This window comes from Plodia interpunctella, chromosome 12 (genome assembly GCF_027563975.2).
Source record: "Plodia interpunctella isolate USDA-ARS_2022_Savannah chromosome 12, ilPloInte3.2, whole genome shotgun sequence".
In the NCBI taxonomy this organism is placed as follows: Eukaryota; Metazoa; Arthropoda; class Insecta; order Lepidoptera; family Pyralidae; genus Plodia; species Plodia interpunctella.
This window is the reverse complement of record NC_071305.1, coordinates 1,963,320-1,977,073: the sequence shown is the minus strand read 5'-3', so window position 1 is coordinate 1,977,073 and position 13,754 is coordinate 1,963,320. Positions and strand designations below refer to the sequence as shown.

Below are 13,754 nucleotides of genomic sequence, written 5' to 3'. Positions count from 1 at the left end.
GCACAGAATTGCGTCATTTGATCACTACAACATGAAAAAGTATGTTTATGAAAATACACATACGTCAAAGATTTTGTGATAAAATAAAAGACAATCGCACAATAATTTTTATTTTAAAAGTTAATCAAGTAAAATTTGAAATGTACCAGTCTAACAGTTTTATGCAAAGTCGACGTGTTATTTCAGGGCTTGGAAAAAACTTGGAGTATCTGTTAAACTTTCATCTGAAAACCTCGAAACGCCACATGGATGTATTAACTTATTCAAGGAAGGATGTCAATTGGGCGTTGTGTCTGGTATTTTCTTCGTGCAAGATACCAAAATGTCTGAAAATTCTGAGCTCAATTTCGCAGACAACTTCAATAAGAGCACCCTGATTGTAGCTAACTTAGATCTGGCTTCCAGGAGCCATTGTCCGGAACTGAGGTATGTAACATTTCCATATTCTGTGCTGCATCCGAGAATTCATGTGGCATTCGAAGAATTTAATACGCGAAATATTTTTATTAAAAATATTTAGTTCACATTGAAAGGTTTATTTTGGTTGAATTTAAGCCATGTTTATTTTATTTTTTACATTGAAATTTATTTTAATTTTTTTTTCTTTTATTGACTACGAAATTGGCAAAATAAAAATTGACAAGACAGGAATAGATGAAAGGAGAAAATGGAGGCCTATGTTCAATAATTGGAACTAAATTGATAATTGTAAATGAATTTATCTACTCATATTTCACAACAATTTTATGTGCAGTGATTTGTATACATCATAATTTTTTTATGATTCGCACGCCTGAGTGAACTTTTCTCATATACGCATTTGAATTTAATACTTAACAAAACTAGCTGGAAAGCTGTGCAATAACGTATTGTAGCTTTGTAGTAATTTTCCGGTACTCTACTCGGGTTTCACAAATTTAAAACGAATCGAATTTGCAACCCAATCGATAAACATAAAACTGTTACTGATCAAACTAGCAAACTTGAACGCGCTTATAAGCGATAAACCTCGGCACAAGAGATAAATCTCGTAATGTCCTTCATTTTAATACTTATCCTCCTTGCCTCCGATCTCCCAAATTGTAAGAAACAAAAATGGTAAGCCATTTTGGCATAGGGACCAACACAGTCTTCAATTGACTTTTGGCATTTATTCTCAGTAGTGGTCGTTCCGAAATGCCAGTTGTTTGTAACTTGTGAGAAATTACCGTTTGATATAAAGCCTGTGAAGGTCTAATTTCTGAATAAATAATTTGATTTGATTCAATCATAACCAAGAAATGAATGAAATGCGTGCAATAACGTATTGTTGCAGTAATTTCGTTGTACTGAGCCAGCTAACAGCAAACGCCGCGTCCGAATTTGCGGCGGCCGCCACCGACAAAGTTTGTGAAGCGAGACACGAACTCGGTCTGCCTGCCCTAGCGCTCCGCTTTGCTTCCGACCAGGTAATATCATCTCATTTATTATTTCACATTTATTTTTTCCTTATTTATTTTGCATCCAAGTTTCCTGGCTATGCTCTTCATAAGATGGTCAACCAGGCCGATTCCCAAGCCGTTGTTATTAACTAAATGTTTATTATGAAGCTAGAAGTTTTCACTTGATATACTGGCAAAGATTTATCTATATCAAATACCACAAATCACTTCAGTCCAATGTTATTGTGTTAAAATAAAATAAGGACAAACTCACTTTCATATTTAAAATATAACTATGGATGCACAAAACAATTATAATTAGGTATAGTTTACCATCTTGACCCGATTTGATTGTATAGAAAATAGAATATTCAAAGTAGCGTATTAACGATTTTGTTTCAAAATTTATCAAGATATTATCTATAGAAATACTACTAATAATAAGATAGGATTCATTGAAATCAAGAAAGTTTATCTCGCCGACGAAACTGCAAATAAGAGACACGTAAAATCAGACTAAGACCGAAATCTTTTCACTAACATTTTTCTATCGAAACTCAATCAATTCCCCGCTTTCAGCTACAGCAGTTTTCAAGCTGTTTCCAATCAAATGTTCGCCCTCTGTCGGTCCACGCAGTTTTCAACGCTATGGATACCAGTTTGAGACTCAAACACGCGAACATGCTCACATTCGATGTGCAAAAACAGAATTCTGAATACCTGACGCGGATCGCCAAGATTATTGGTAAAGTGTAATGTTGTTTTATTTATCTGTTACGCATTGACGTAAATTTTCAACATGCATTCAAAATGTATTCAAACGAGTAACAGCTTAAACGAACACGGTGACGCTTTTTTTAAAGCGATAATTTTTATCTCATTTGTGGCGTGTTATTTTACCATAGAATAGGACCACTACATATCCACCTGTGGATTCCCAACGAAGCCATTAGGGGACATGTAGCCTGATTGGTAGCTGATTGGCAACAATAGTATTCCCAAGGAGAGTTGAGGCAAGGCATGCAGCCGGTTTTGAAATCACAGCCGAAATGACGACCTCGATGGCGCAGTGGTAAAGTGCTTGCCTCTGAACCGAGAGGTCCCGGGTTCGATCCCCGGTCGGGTCATGATGGAAAATGATCTTTTTCCGATTGGCCCGGGTCTTGGATGTTTATCTATATATGTATTTGTTATAAAATATAATATCGTTGAGTTAGTATCCCATAACACAAGTCTCGAACTAACTTTGGGGCTAGCTCAATCTGTGTGATTTGTCCGTATATATTTATATATTTATATATTTATATTTATTTATATTTATAAATCTCAAAATTATAATATTTTTTTACGCTGGCTCTGCAGCATCACAGTCTCGAATTCAACCAGGACATGCGAAGACGAGTGAACACAAGTATTAAGTGGCGATTTTTAATGATATTTGTTTTGCTATATAGGTGACAAAATTATGAACAATAACAATGACGACATCACGATAGGAGAACTGAATCTAAACGAAGTAAACATTGAGGAGATCAGATCTGTATTGGAGAAGTTCTACAAAATAAACCATCCGTCCCAAGCTATCATGGAAATGACTTTAGCACAGTATGTATTATTTGAAATTTCTTCCCTTCCTGTAGTCATATTCCTCATGACTGAAGGTTGTGCCCAATATGTCGAATACACGCAACGACTTTCTAGGTAATATGGATGAGTGATTCGCCATTGCTTTCTGCTTATCACATACTAACTGATAAATCATGACAAAAAATCGAACTCAGGTTTCCTTCACCGAAATATTCATTCTAGTCGCCTATATAGTTATAAGTCTAGTGGCAAGTCATCGCATACGCACTTTATGTGCACAAGTATAATATAATGTGAAATAGCCCAGGGCACTTAAATACCTGCCGAAATTTCTAGAGGAACTGAGCGCACTTTTGTCTAATTGAAATTTATATTCATAGGATAGGTTAGACATTGTTTTTATAATTATTAAAAGAACAAGAGTGGGTGTAATTTTCTGTAATTTTAAATTAGGTTATTATTCTTAGGTTGAAATCTGTTGAAAATAATCTGCAAGTCTCATCGACCAACTTCGACGGGGGTCTGGGAGCGTTCTTAAAGTTCATTGACACCGACGAATGCCTGGCGGCTGAGCCTATGGTCCCTCTACCTACACAAAGTACTAACGCTACTGAGGTAAGGTTTTAAAGATAAAAATAGAATAAAAGAAGAAACAATTGACAGTCTCAATATCTGAACCAATTAGCAAATACAAACAAATTGGCGTATAATACCTACAATGTGAAGTATAAAAAAGATTCATAGACAGATTAGTCGACTTTAAATTTTTAAAACTCATATCTTGTGACGGAAGCTATATTCCAGTATAGTAATTTTGTTGGTCCCGGTTGTTTTTATATACAAAAACCTGCCAATCGGCATTGAGCCCACGTGGTGGACGATTCTCCTTATGTATCCATCCACAAGTCCAGCAGTGGGGACATTGAAGAAGCTGATGATGATAATGGATAATGAAAATAATTAATGTGATACTAAGTTTATTTTGAATACTCGGCTTAGCGTCGAAATTCCTAAAACAGATTCCGAAACTTATACACCATAAATTTTTAATTATGCCAAAAAAATTAAAGGCTTAATATTAAAGATCCTTTTAATACATGTGTGTAATCAAAATTTAATATTATCGATTATCACCAAAGTTATTAAGGTTAGTGTTTATCCCAAAATATCAATGAATCTATGGACGTAGTTTGAAACTCCAATTATTCCAATTCATAGTTTATCGTGTTCTCTCGCTCTCGCGTGCATTGTCCCTGGCATAGACAAAGAATTGCCAGAATTTATCAATGAAAAACGACATTGTGTGAACCGCTGCACTGAACCTACCTTTACTATGAAGCGTAGTAGTCAGGTGGCACACTCTAAGTAATAAAACCAATTATTATAGATTTTTTTGGATAAATTTTGGATTTCTATTATTTATGTTTTGACTATATACATATTATCAGTAATAGGTACTGATAGCCCCATTTTATTTTTTTTACATAATTAAAAATGTATGATGTATATGTGCATTTTATACAACAGAAAGAAGAGGAATTAGACCCTAAAGCTAGTTATCTGATGCTGGTGCCTGGCTTCGAAGGGCACCACGAAGTGTTTAGACCCATCTGCGAGAGACTGAAGATCCAAGCGATGATCCTGCAGCTGGGGCCTGATCTAACAGACGAGAGCATTCCGCAAATGGCTGCTAGTATTATGAAGGTATTTTTGTCTTTGATTTTTTTCAAAGACGTAGTCAAATTTTTCATTGTATAATTATCGCAGATACTAAGATTTTAAACTAGAATCAAAATGTTACATCATCTGCTTTAAATAAACCACAAAAAGGTACCTACAGTAGTCTGTAATTAAATAAACTTAACGTTTAATCTAACTAATATTATAAATGCGAAAGTTAGTTTTCTAGTTGTATCCTCTAGACGATTTATTTGCTCAACCAATCTTATTTGAAATTTTGCACACTTGTATTCAAAGTTAAGTCAAACACGGAGAAGATATATATCCCGGAAAAATAACAGTGGGAAAGTCACTTGGGCAAAGCCGCGGCCGAAGCTATTTTGTTAATAAATTTAATTTTGACGCCAGTCATGACCTAAAATATGCGTGTTGTTTATAAACCATTTGTCCTATGAAGAACTTTTATTTCCACTGAGTAACTTTGTTCCGAGAAAATATGACATGATTTATTTACTAATTTGATATTACTTTTGCAGTGCTTGAAGAAAAGGTTTGAGTTCAGTACAAAGTTCTACCTCTTGGGTTACTCTTTTGGAGTAAATGTCGCTTTGGAATTAGCTGCCTTGATTGAGAGTGAAGGTAACGCATTACTTTTCGTATATAAAGAGACGTTTTAAGTCGTATATTGCTTGTGAGATGAGGAAAAATTTTAATAAAACATTATTCGGATATTGTTTTTTTGTGAAAGTCGAGCATTAGTTAATCATGTTTTGGAATATAGGACTAATTAAGAGTTACAATATTAAAAAATACAGAAACCGTGATGCATAATGGAAAGCTTTCATCTACCAACAACAGTTAATTAGAACTTTTATCATGAAAGACTTCAAACGTAAAAGTTTTGTCATAATATTATTTTTAATTGAAACATCGCTTTTTATCGGAAACCTGTCAAGGGAGTTCCAATAACTTAGGCATAATTTCTTATGAATGGAAACTTTTGTTCATCAAATCTATTTGGCTCTTTTATTTTTACGAAAAATTCCAATTTCAAGCATAGTTGACGTTACTTTTCAATATCCATTAGACTCAGCCAATTACCCATATAGCCGGTTGCCAAAATTTTTTAAATTTTCACCGCTAACGTCGTTAAATTCGACAAATTTCCAGGTCACGTCGGGATTGTGTATTGCTTGGACAGCAGCCCGGATGCCTTGCGAGTCCAATTGGATGCCTATATCGGCAAAATGTCTGATGCAGAACTGCAAAATTCCATAATCGAACACATATACAGGTTAATGACCGGGCAAGATAGCAAAGAGTTGTCAAAAATTTTGCAAAAAACCGACGATTGGAACCAGAAAATCGAATGGGCAGTGATAAGACTGAAATATTTAGCGAAGTACTCGCATGAGTACAAAAGGACTTTAATGAATACACTATACAGAAGAATTGTGATGAGTCGCGAGTATGAACCAAAGTTTGTTTTAAACTCAGAGTTGGTTCTATTGAAGGGTCTACCTCATCCCAAAGCTGTTGAGCTCCCTGATGATTATAATCTTTCCAAATATACTACACAGCCAGTCAGGATATTCAACCTTCAACACGATCATGCCTTAGCTCCAGAAGACTCCAGAATCTCTAACATCATCAACAATTTATTGGACCCCAGCGTTTTGGAAGAATTCAAGTCTAGGAATCTTTGTGATTCGTACTTGGCTGATGCTTACAAAATATTGTAAATTATTTGCTAGTCACTAAGTTAGTTTTAAGTTATGTACGGCCACTTAATAAAACAGACTATCAAAAATGGCTTTTATTTATTTTTAGATCACATAATACAATATTTATAAATAATTTTTCAACAACAATCCTCCCTCCAAGTTTTCAAAAATTATGTAAATGCAAGCCACATGTGAGAAATATGGTAACATAGTAATCGCAACTAAATTATAAATGGCAAAGCAAGTCAATTATTTTGTTTGTTACCTCTTCACGCTTCATATATTGAACCAATCTTACCGGAAGTTGCGTTTATTTAAGAGTGCGGAGAAAGACAATCACCCCAGAAAAAAACTTCTGTTCCCATGAGAAAGTCATTCATATGAAGCTGCCGTCAAAAGCTTTAGCATTATAATTATTAAATCTTATTAGTAACTTCGATGGATTTAATATTAATCTTAGCAACCAAACTAAAATCTCAATGTGAAGTTATCACCTAGCAACTCTAATCCTAAATACATGAAACACGATAATCTTTGACCTTCGCAAATTGTTGATAGTTGAGCAGTTAGATATATTATAATTACTCAAACTTGTCGGAGAAATACTAGATATCAGTAACACGATCTTGAAGACTCCATCTAAAAGTATATCTACCTACTTATATGAAGTTTACGCACGCTGCTGTGTTGGAAGCAATTTTCGCTAATAGGATTTGTTGGAAATGTCTAGGATGAAATAGGACTTTCTCATACTCAAGACCATTTGAAAGCACTCCAAAATTAATGGAAACATTCCTGTCTGTATGTAATAACTAATTAAGTAAACTAAAACTTAATAATCATAGGGAATGACATCCATTGCGCGGTCCAAGAGGGCTTCGCCGCCTATGAAAGGTTAACTGCAACTAATCAAGCAATATTTGTGAAGGTTTACATGCAAGTTATCGGAAATACAAGTGCTTATTTTTAATCCTGACAAAAAACTTATTCCAAAAAAATATTTTTAATAATTTATTCCAGAGAGATCCAAGACAAGTTTTCATGTTACTGTTACTCAGTATAAGGTACTCAAACAAACGAAAAAACTTTTCTTGTCCAATTTTCATCAACGTTGTGATTAGGTTATATTATATTATATGCTTAAACTCTTTTATATGTACAATATTTAGTGAAAAAAAACGAAGAATGTGTTTCCTACTTTTAAAATTTCGCGTTGCATAATTATATATTAAACGACAGGTATTAAACGCGCACTTGCCTTTTTTATTTCCCAGATGATTCGAACCATGTTACAAAGGTCCGTGGTCACTGGGCGACTGACTCAGCAAGCTATTGAGATATAAAAAAGGTATGTGTGCATTTAATACCTGTCATTTAATATATAAGGTATTTCCTGACAAATACTTAAAGATCCAAATATTCAGGTCCGTGGTCACTACTGGGAAATAAAAAAGGTATGTGCGCGTTTAATACCTGTAGTTTAATATATAAGGTATTTCCTGACAAATACATAAAGATCCAAATATTCATCAACTACATGCAACATGGAAGTTGATTGATGCTAACCTCAGTCAGTGTTGAGTTACCAAGTCTACCGAGCGATGAACGTTCGCCCGCCATTATAAGCGGTTTTCAATCTGAAAATATATTATCGTTGCCTAGAATTTCCACTATATTTCAACAACTTTATGTAGAAACTAGCGACCCGTTAAAACATACCTAATAAATTATACACATAAACCTTCCTCAGGAATCACACTATCTATTGTTGAAAACCGCATGAAAATTCGCGCAGTAGTTATTGAGTTTAAATTGCTGCCCATTTATTTTTAAGTATTTTAATTATTAATTAATCGGAAACTTTTCTGGATTAAAGATTAGACTCAAATATTTTCACAAAAAAAAAAAAAAAACATAATTTAGGTATATATTTTTTTTACTTTATGCAGAATTTTCCGTTTTAACCTTTGTGGAATCAGAAAAAGTCATGTTAAATATCTAATGACTCATCTAGCCTAAACCCACTATCCCATTCCACTAATATTACAAATACGAAAGTTTGTGAGTTTCTATATGATAATTACTTCTCACGCTCATACGGCTAGACCAATTTTTATGAAATTTAGTATTGAGGTAGCTGATACTTTGGATTCATACATAAACTGCTTTTTATCCTGAAAGTATGCGATTCCCGTCTATTTAGTCAAAAAGTATGATATTCAATAACGCTTTACGAAGTATTATTACGCTTTATAATTACGCGGGTAACACCACTGAATGCGCAGCTAGCAATAGTTAACAAGGAATAAAATTGTCATAAACTCGGAGACACAGATAAAGTTATAACCTCTAAGTAAAATAGTAAGATAACAATACCTACTATTACTGTAAGCATTGGGATTCTCCACACAGCTTCCATAAGTTTTGGTAAGCGCTTGTTTATACGTAGATTAGGTCAGAAGTTACAAAACAGATAACAATTTTAATAGACTCCCATTAAAAGATAAAGTTACGAAGGCGATAGCCGATAGAGTAGGAAGCCGGCAGTAGACTTAGTTTAATTAATTTTTTTGTTTGAAATCCATTGTGAACTTGAACTAATACAAATATTTTTTTTATATTCTATACCTACTAGTACAATTGATTCGAGTTGTCCGTGAATAAATATATTTTTATTTTTATTGTTTTTTTTTATTTATCTCATTAATGATAAATAAATAAAAAACACATTTTCAAAAACCAATAAAGTATTTTTGGTTTTAGTATACCTACTTTGCACTAACTTTTAATTAGCATGATTTCGAATGATTCAAATTTAAAAAAAAATCTTGATCGCATAATCCATTTTCACAAGTTTGTCAATGGCCACGAGTTAGAAGCGTCCGCAACGCGATTCGATTAGGCCAATTTGCGAATCCCGTAAACCCTGTTTAGTCGAATATTTCTGAATATACTGGAAGTTTGTTGTAACAAGAACTCGTAATATTAATGTTTCATTCTGAAATGTTTCTCGGAAGGAGATCATTGTTTTGTTATGGATTTCGTTAATATAACTCATGATACTAGTGTTAATACAAAAGTTTTGAGATATCCGATGATTTCTGCCTCGCGGAATATCCCGGAAAATTTCCGGGAATCATCGGACTGCTGTTGGAAAGAAAGACGTTGGACTTGCTAAGGGTTAACCATACTTCCATAATGATAAATATTACATACTTTTAACTAACTTATAAGTAACTATATACTTATAAGACCACCATTTTGTACACTTAGTTGGAAAAGAAATGATGATAAATGTTAAAGTCAGTCTGTATGTCTCTCACGGCTCAACCGCTGCCGGTTCGATCACCGAGTTCTACTGGTCGATCCATGGGCAATTTTTATTGCCTATGGTTCTATCAATAGGAGTTCTATCAATTGAGTTATGATGTATTTATTTGATACGTAGCTTTATTGTGTGACAAAGATGACAGTTATTGAAATATATCGACAGAGATATCATACAGTTTACTCTTTTCGGTTAGAATACGATTTGACTGGATTTTTATTGAATTTGTTATATGTATCGGAATTTACTAAAATGATAGCTTGTTAGATCAGTAACGCGTGTTGTTGCTTATAAAGGGTGTATGTTAAGGGCGTGATAATAATCTATTACATTTATTCGTGAAATAACGAAATGAACATTTTTATCAATAAAAAAATCTGATTGAAGCGATAATTTTACGTACGTTACTACGTACGGTTTCGCATTAGAATATGACCTGTAGCAATGAGTGTTAACTCATTGCTTACAATATGGTGTCAAAAGAAAACTTTAACGTTAGTTAAAACGCTAAATAAAATCAAATCTATTTGACCCCGAGTGAGAAACGCGAGAATGAGAAAGAGAGAATGAAACTAGCGATGAAAAATAATTAATAATTAATTATTATTTGATAATTAATTAGCCTTCACCGTATATGTGTTGAAATGATAGTTTATTAGTATTGGTAAGATTGTTTAAAAAGACAAGAAAAGGACAAGAATAATGATTTTTTTCTCTTTTTCTTGTTTTTGTAGGAGTATTCTTACAAAGTTAAAGATCATTTATTTGAAAAGGCATGAGTTTACATTATTTGTGTGAGTTTACAATATGGTGTCAAAAGAAAACTTAATCACATCGTACTATATTAATAATATTTCCATTAATTATCCGGTTTTCCTGCTATCCGGTTCCCTGGGGATCTAATTTCCATAGTACTATAGTTTGATAGACTGACATTTTGCTCTATTGATGATCAATGTTCACGATGTAGCCAAAATCACAGCACATTTGGGTTTTATTATCTAAAATTATTGGTATCGGCAACAAGAACATTATACAACATTTACATATAAGGACAATTAAATAAATGTGTAATTAATGAAACAAAATTGAACATGAATATCTCGAATGTATTGGAATATATCGTAATCGTATTAATTAGTGTTAATATTAATATCGATAACAATGGATATTGTATAAATATTTACCAAGTCCAAGGTACTCGTATTTGAGATTTTGCCAGTTCAAGATTATATTCGGGGCTCTGTCCTCGCCGTTAATAAAAGAGCATGCTATATTCAAATAGATCCCTTTTCCGCTATAAGTTTCATATTGAATAGCTGTTTACTATAAAGGATCTCTGGGGATCTTATTCCTATGTTAATACCCGAACATTTTCGTTATCAACAATATTTGTGTTTGTTAATGCTGTAATAACAGTACAATCAACTGACTAGATTAAATTGATACGTTTACGAGTTTGGGACCTTGCTTTGAGAATTATATATACTACTGTGTTATAATAACATAAAGAGTATAAAAATCTAATTCAAGTGCTAGTTACCCATATTTTGATGAACTTACGGACATATATACATATAATAAAACTGTATGTGGGCTATATATATATATAGGATAAATTTGGGGGACGAATAGAAGCTAAAATAATCGTATCGAAAACCCGAATGAACATTTTTAAAATATAAAGAAATTAGTAAATTTTTAAATGTGTTAGAAAATCAAGCAATTCCATTTAAGCGGATTTTCCCTTGTGCAAGGGCCGGCATAACCAGTTTTCCTACAAATTTTATTTGGGATAAAACAACGAATTAATCGTCTTTATTTTGAGAAAATTTGCACATTTTGAAAAATATTGATATAAAGCATGGTTGAATAGTTATAGACTATAGTATATCCCGAATTTTTCACTGAAACAGTATCATAGAATGAATCTAGTTTTAACTAAAAATCTAGCAACTGTGTCTATTCCGAAACTATTTTTGCAATAGCTGTAGTGTATACCTTTGCGTTCGCTATGAAATGTTCATCTACTAGTGTACCAAATGTCATCTCAATTCGTTTTATATTTTACTATTTATTTCAATTTTGTAATTAAAAGATTAAGAAGGATTTTATTGTATTCAACCTCGATTTCCATCCTATTCGATTAGTTGGTTTATTGCATAGAATAAAAGTGTACCAAAGAGAAGATATACTCAAGATACGCCAAAAGACGAACTAATTAGGAAATCCATGAACCATTTTTTCACTAAGAAACTATTACAAATGTTTTGAATGTCATTAAGCAAGAATAATAGATCATTTTAATCAAAGTGCACACACCGAGAATTAATTACAGCTTTTAATATACAACCCTCTGAAGGTTAATCATCAAAGTTTTACATCACATTCACATCGAAGTTCTAATGGACTATGCGTCCGATCCAGTCGACCTCACTTACTGAAAGGCCTATTTTATAAATAGAATAATTTGTATTTGACAGGATTTTTGTACAATTTGATTTGCAATATGTTGGTGTAATTACAATCGATTTGAAAATAGGTACATTAAAAGATTTATTCGTTTTATATAATTTAATATAAGAAAAGACAAGAAATAGAAAAATATTAGCAATGGCGGACCTATCCCATAAACCGTAGATTTGAAATATAGGTCATTTACCCTATTGAAATGTCTTATTCAAAATGTTTTTTGTGTTACTAGGGGAAGAAGCTATGAACGAAATGAAAAAAGCAAAATGTATGATTTTATCACACCTCTCTCTCAAACAAACGTTTCCTCGATTTTTTCCTCAGTATAATTTATATTAAAAGTTTCGTATCAAAAAACCAACCTAGTTTTTCAAAACAGATAACTGAACAAATAAAACGCCTCGTTTAAAACGTTTGTGCTGTTAACTAGATTAAACAATTCGCAACAAACTGTCAGTCGATATATTTTTAACAGTATTATTATTCAAAAAAATATCAACCGATATTTGAAAATACTCCCTTGACTTGTAAAGTACTTAATCATTTTTTATGTGAAATAGATTGAAAGCCCACAGACTGAATAGTTTGCGTGGTGGATTTCTAAAAAAAACTAAATAGTTAACAGTTAAGTGAACATAACCTTTATAAATGTCTCTTGGTTTCAATAATGGTTACTATTCCCAAATAAAAAAGAAAAAGAACTTTCTCATACAAATTTCGATAAAAAACAACTAGGATTGTTTCTGTTTGTATGGGAATGTTACTTTTTTTTGTCAAAACATTCATTAAAAAAAACCCAAACCATAAAGTTTCTTATGTTATGAAATCACATCAATGAAGTTAACCAAAACGCGCTATCTTCCCGAATATACGAAATGTATTGTCACATAATAATTCATGTACTTAAATCTCTCAAGCTTGAACACACCTCATCTCTAATTCGATTAGATATTCCACGCACGGAGGCATACTTCATGAGGTGGGTAGCACCGTCGGGACCCTCGGATTTGCGACGTGGTCGATTGTCCTAATCCAGATCTTTGATAGTGACCATAAGGACGTCTTGACGCTGATGGATTCTCTTTATCTGTAACGTGGTGAAGTTTATGTGTTCAAGGTTAGGGGTTTCGGGTTTCGTATTTGTTTTATGGATTATTTTGTTCTAGACGGGTTTTGTGTTGTGGTCTTGTAAAAATGGTTTTGTTAGTTTATCGCACGTAGTACTCTAAACCTGCTCTAATTATCCTGATAAATTATGTTCGTTATATAGTTCAGTAGTTTCGAGTTTTGACTAATTAAATTATTCAGACAAAGTGTAATTAAGTGAAATTACGAATAACTATTCTGGATAGCTTTGATTCTGAATTTCATATGTGAAAAACAATGATTATGACAGTTATTAGTAGTACACAAATTGAGCATAATTAATTGTCATATTTAATAATTTGAATATGTAACGTCAGCATTTGTATTATCATCATTCACCGCGGTTATTTTTTTAAAATCAGAAATTGATTAATTACTGGCTTGCTTTTAGCCAGT

At 32.9% G+C, this 13,754-nt stretch overlaps 1 protein-coding gene and 1 long non-coding RNA gene across 3 annotated transcripts in view; one reads left to right on the top strand and one right to left on the bottom strand.

Annotated features, from left to right (window-relative positions):
- Window positions 1-6,498, top strand: part of LOC128673990 (fatty acid synthase-like) — a 50,881-nt gene extending 44,383 nt beyond the window's left edge. For both annotated transcript variants that reach the window (XM_053752190.2, XM_053752188.2), the window contains 8 exons: window positions 187-426; window positions 1,316-1,448; window positions 2,001-2,166; window positions 2,876-3,026; window positions 3,476-3,623; window positions 4,536-4,712; window positions 5,225-5,327; window positions 5,859-6,498. In XM_053752190.2, coding sequence (XP_053608165.1) covers window positions 187-426; window positions 1,316-1,448; window positions 2,001-2,166; window positions 2,876-3,026; window positions 3,476-3,623; window positions 4,536-4,712; window positions 5,225-5,327; window positions 5,859-6,430 — 1,690 coding nt within the window. In that variant the 3' untranslated portion in view covers window positions 6,431-6,498. The remainder of the gene's footprint in view (window positions 1-186; window positions 427-1,315; window positions 1,449-2,000; window positions 2,167-2,875; window positions 3,027-3,475; window positions 3,624-4,535; window positions 4,713-5,224; window positions 5,328-5,858) is intronic.
- Window positions 1-13,754, bottom strand: part of LOC128673992 (uncharacterized) — a 37,650-nt gene that overhangs the window by 17,396 nt on the left and 6,500 nt on the right. Inside the window, exon 2 of the long non-coding RNA XR_008405138.2 lies at window positions 13,141-13,299. This is a non-coding gene — a long non-coding RNA (uncharacterized LOC128673992). The remainder of the gene's footprint in view (window positions 1-13,140; window positions 13,300-13,754) is intronic.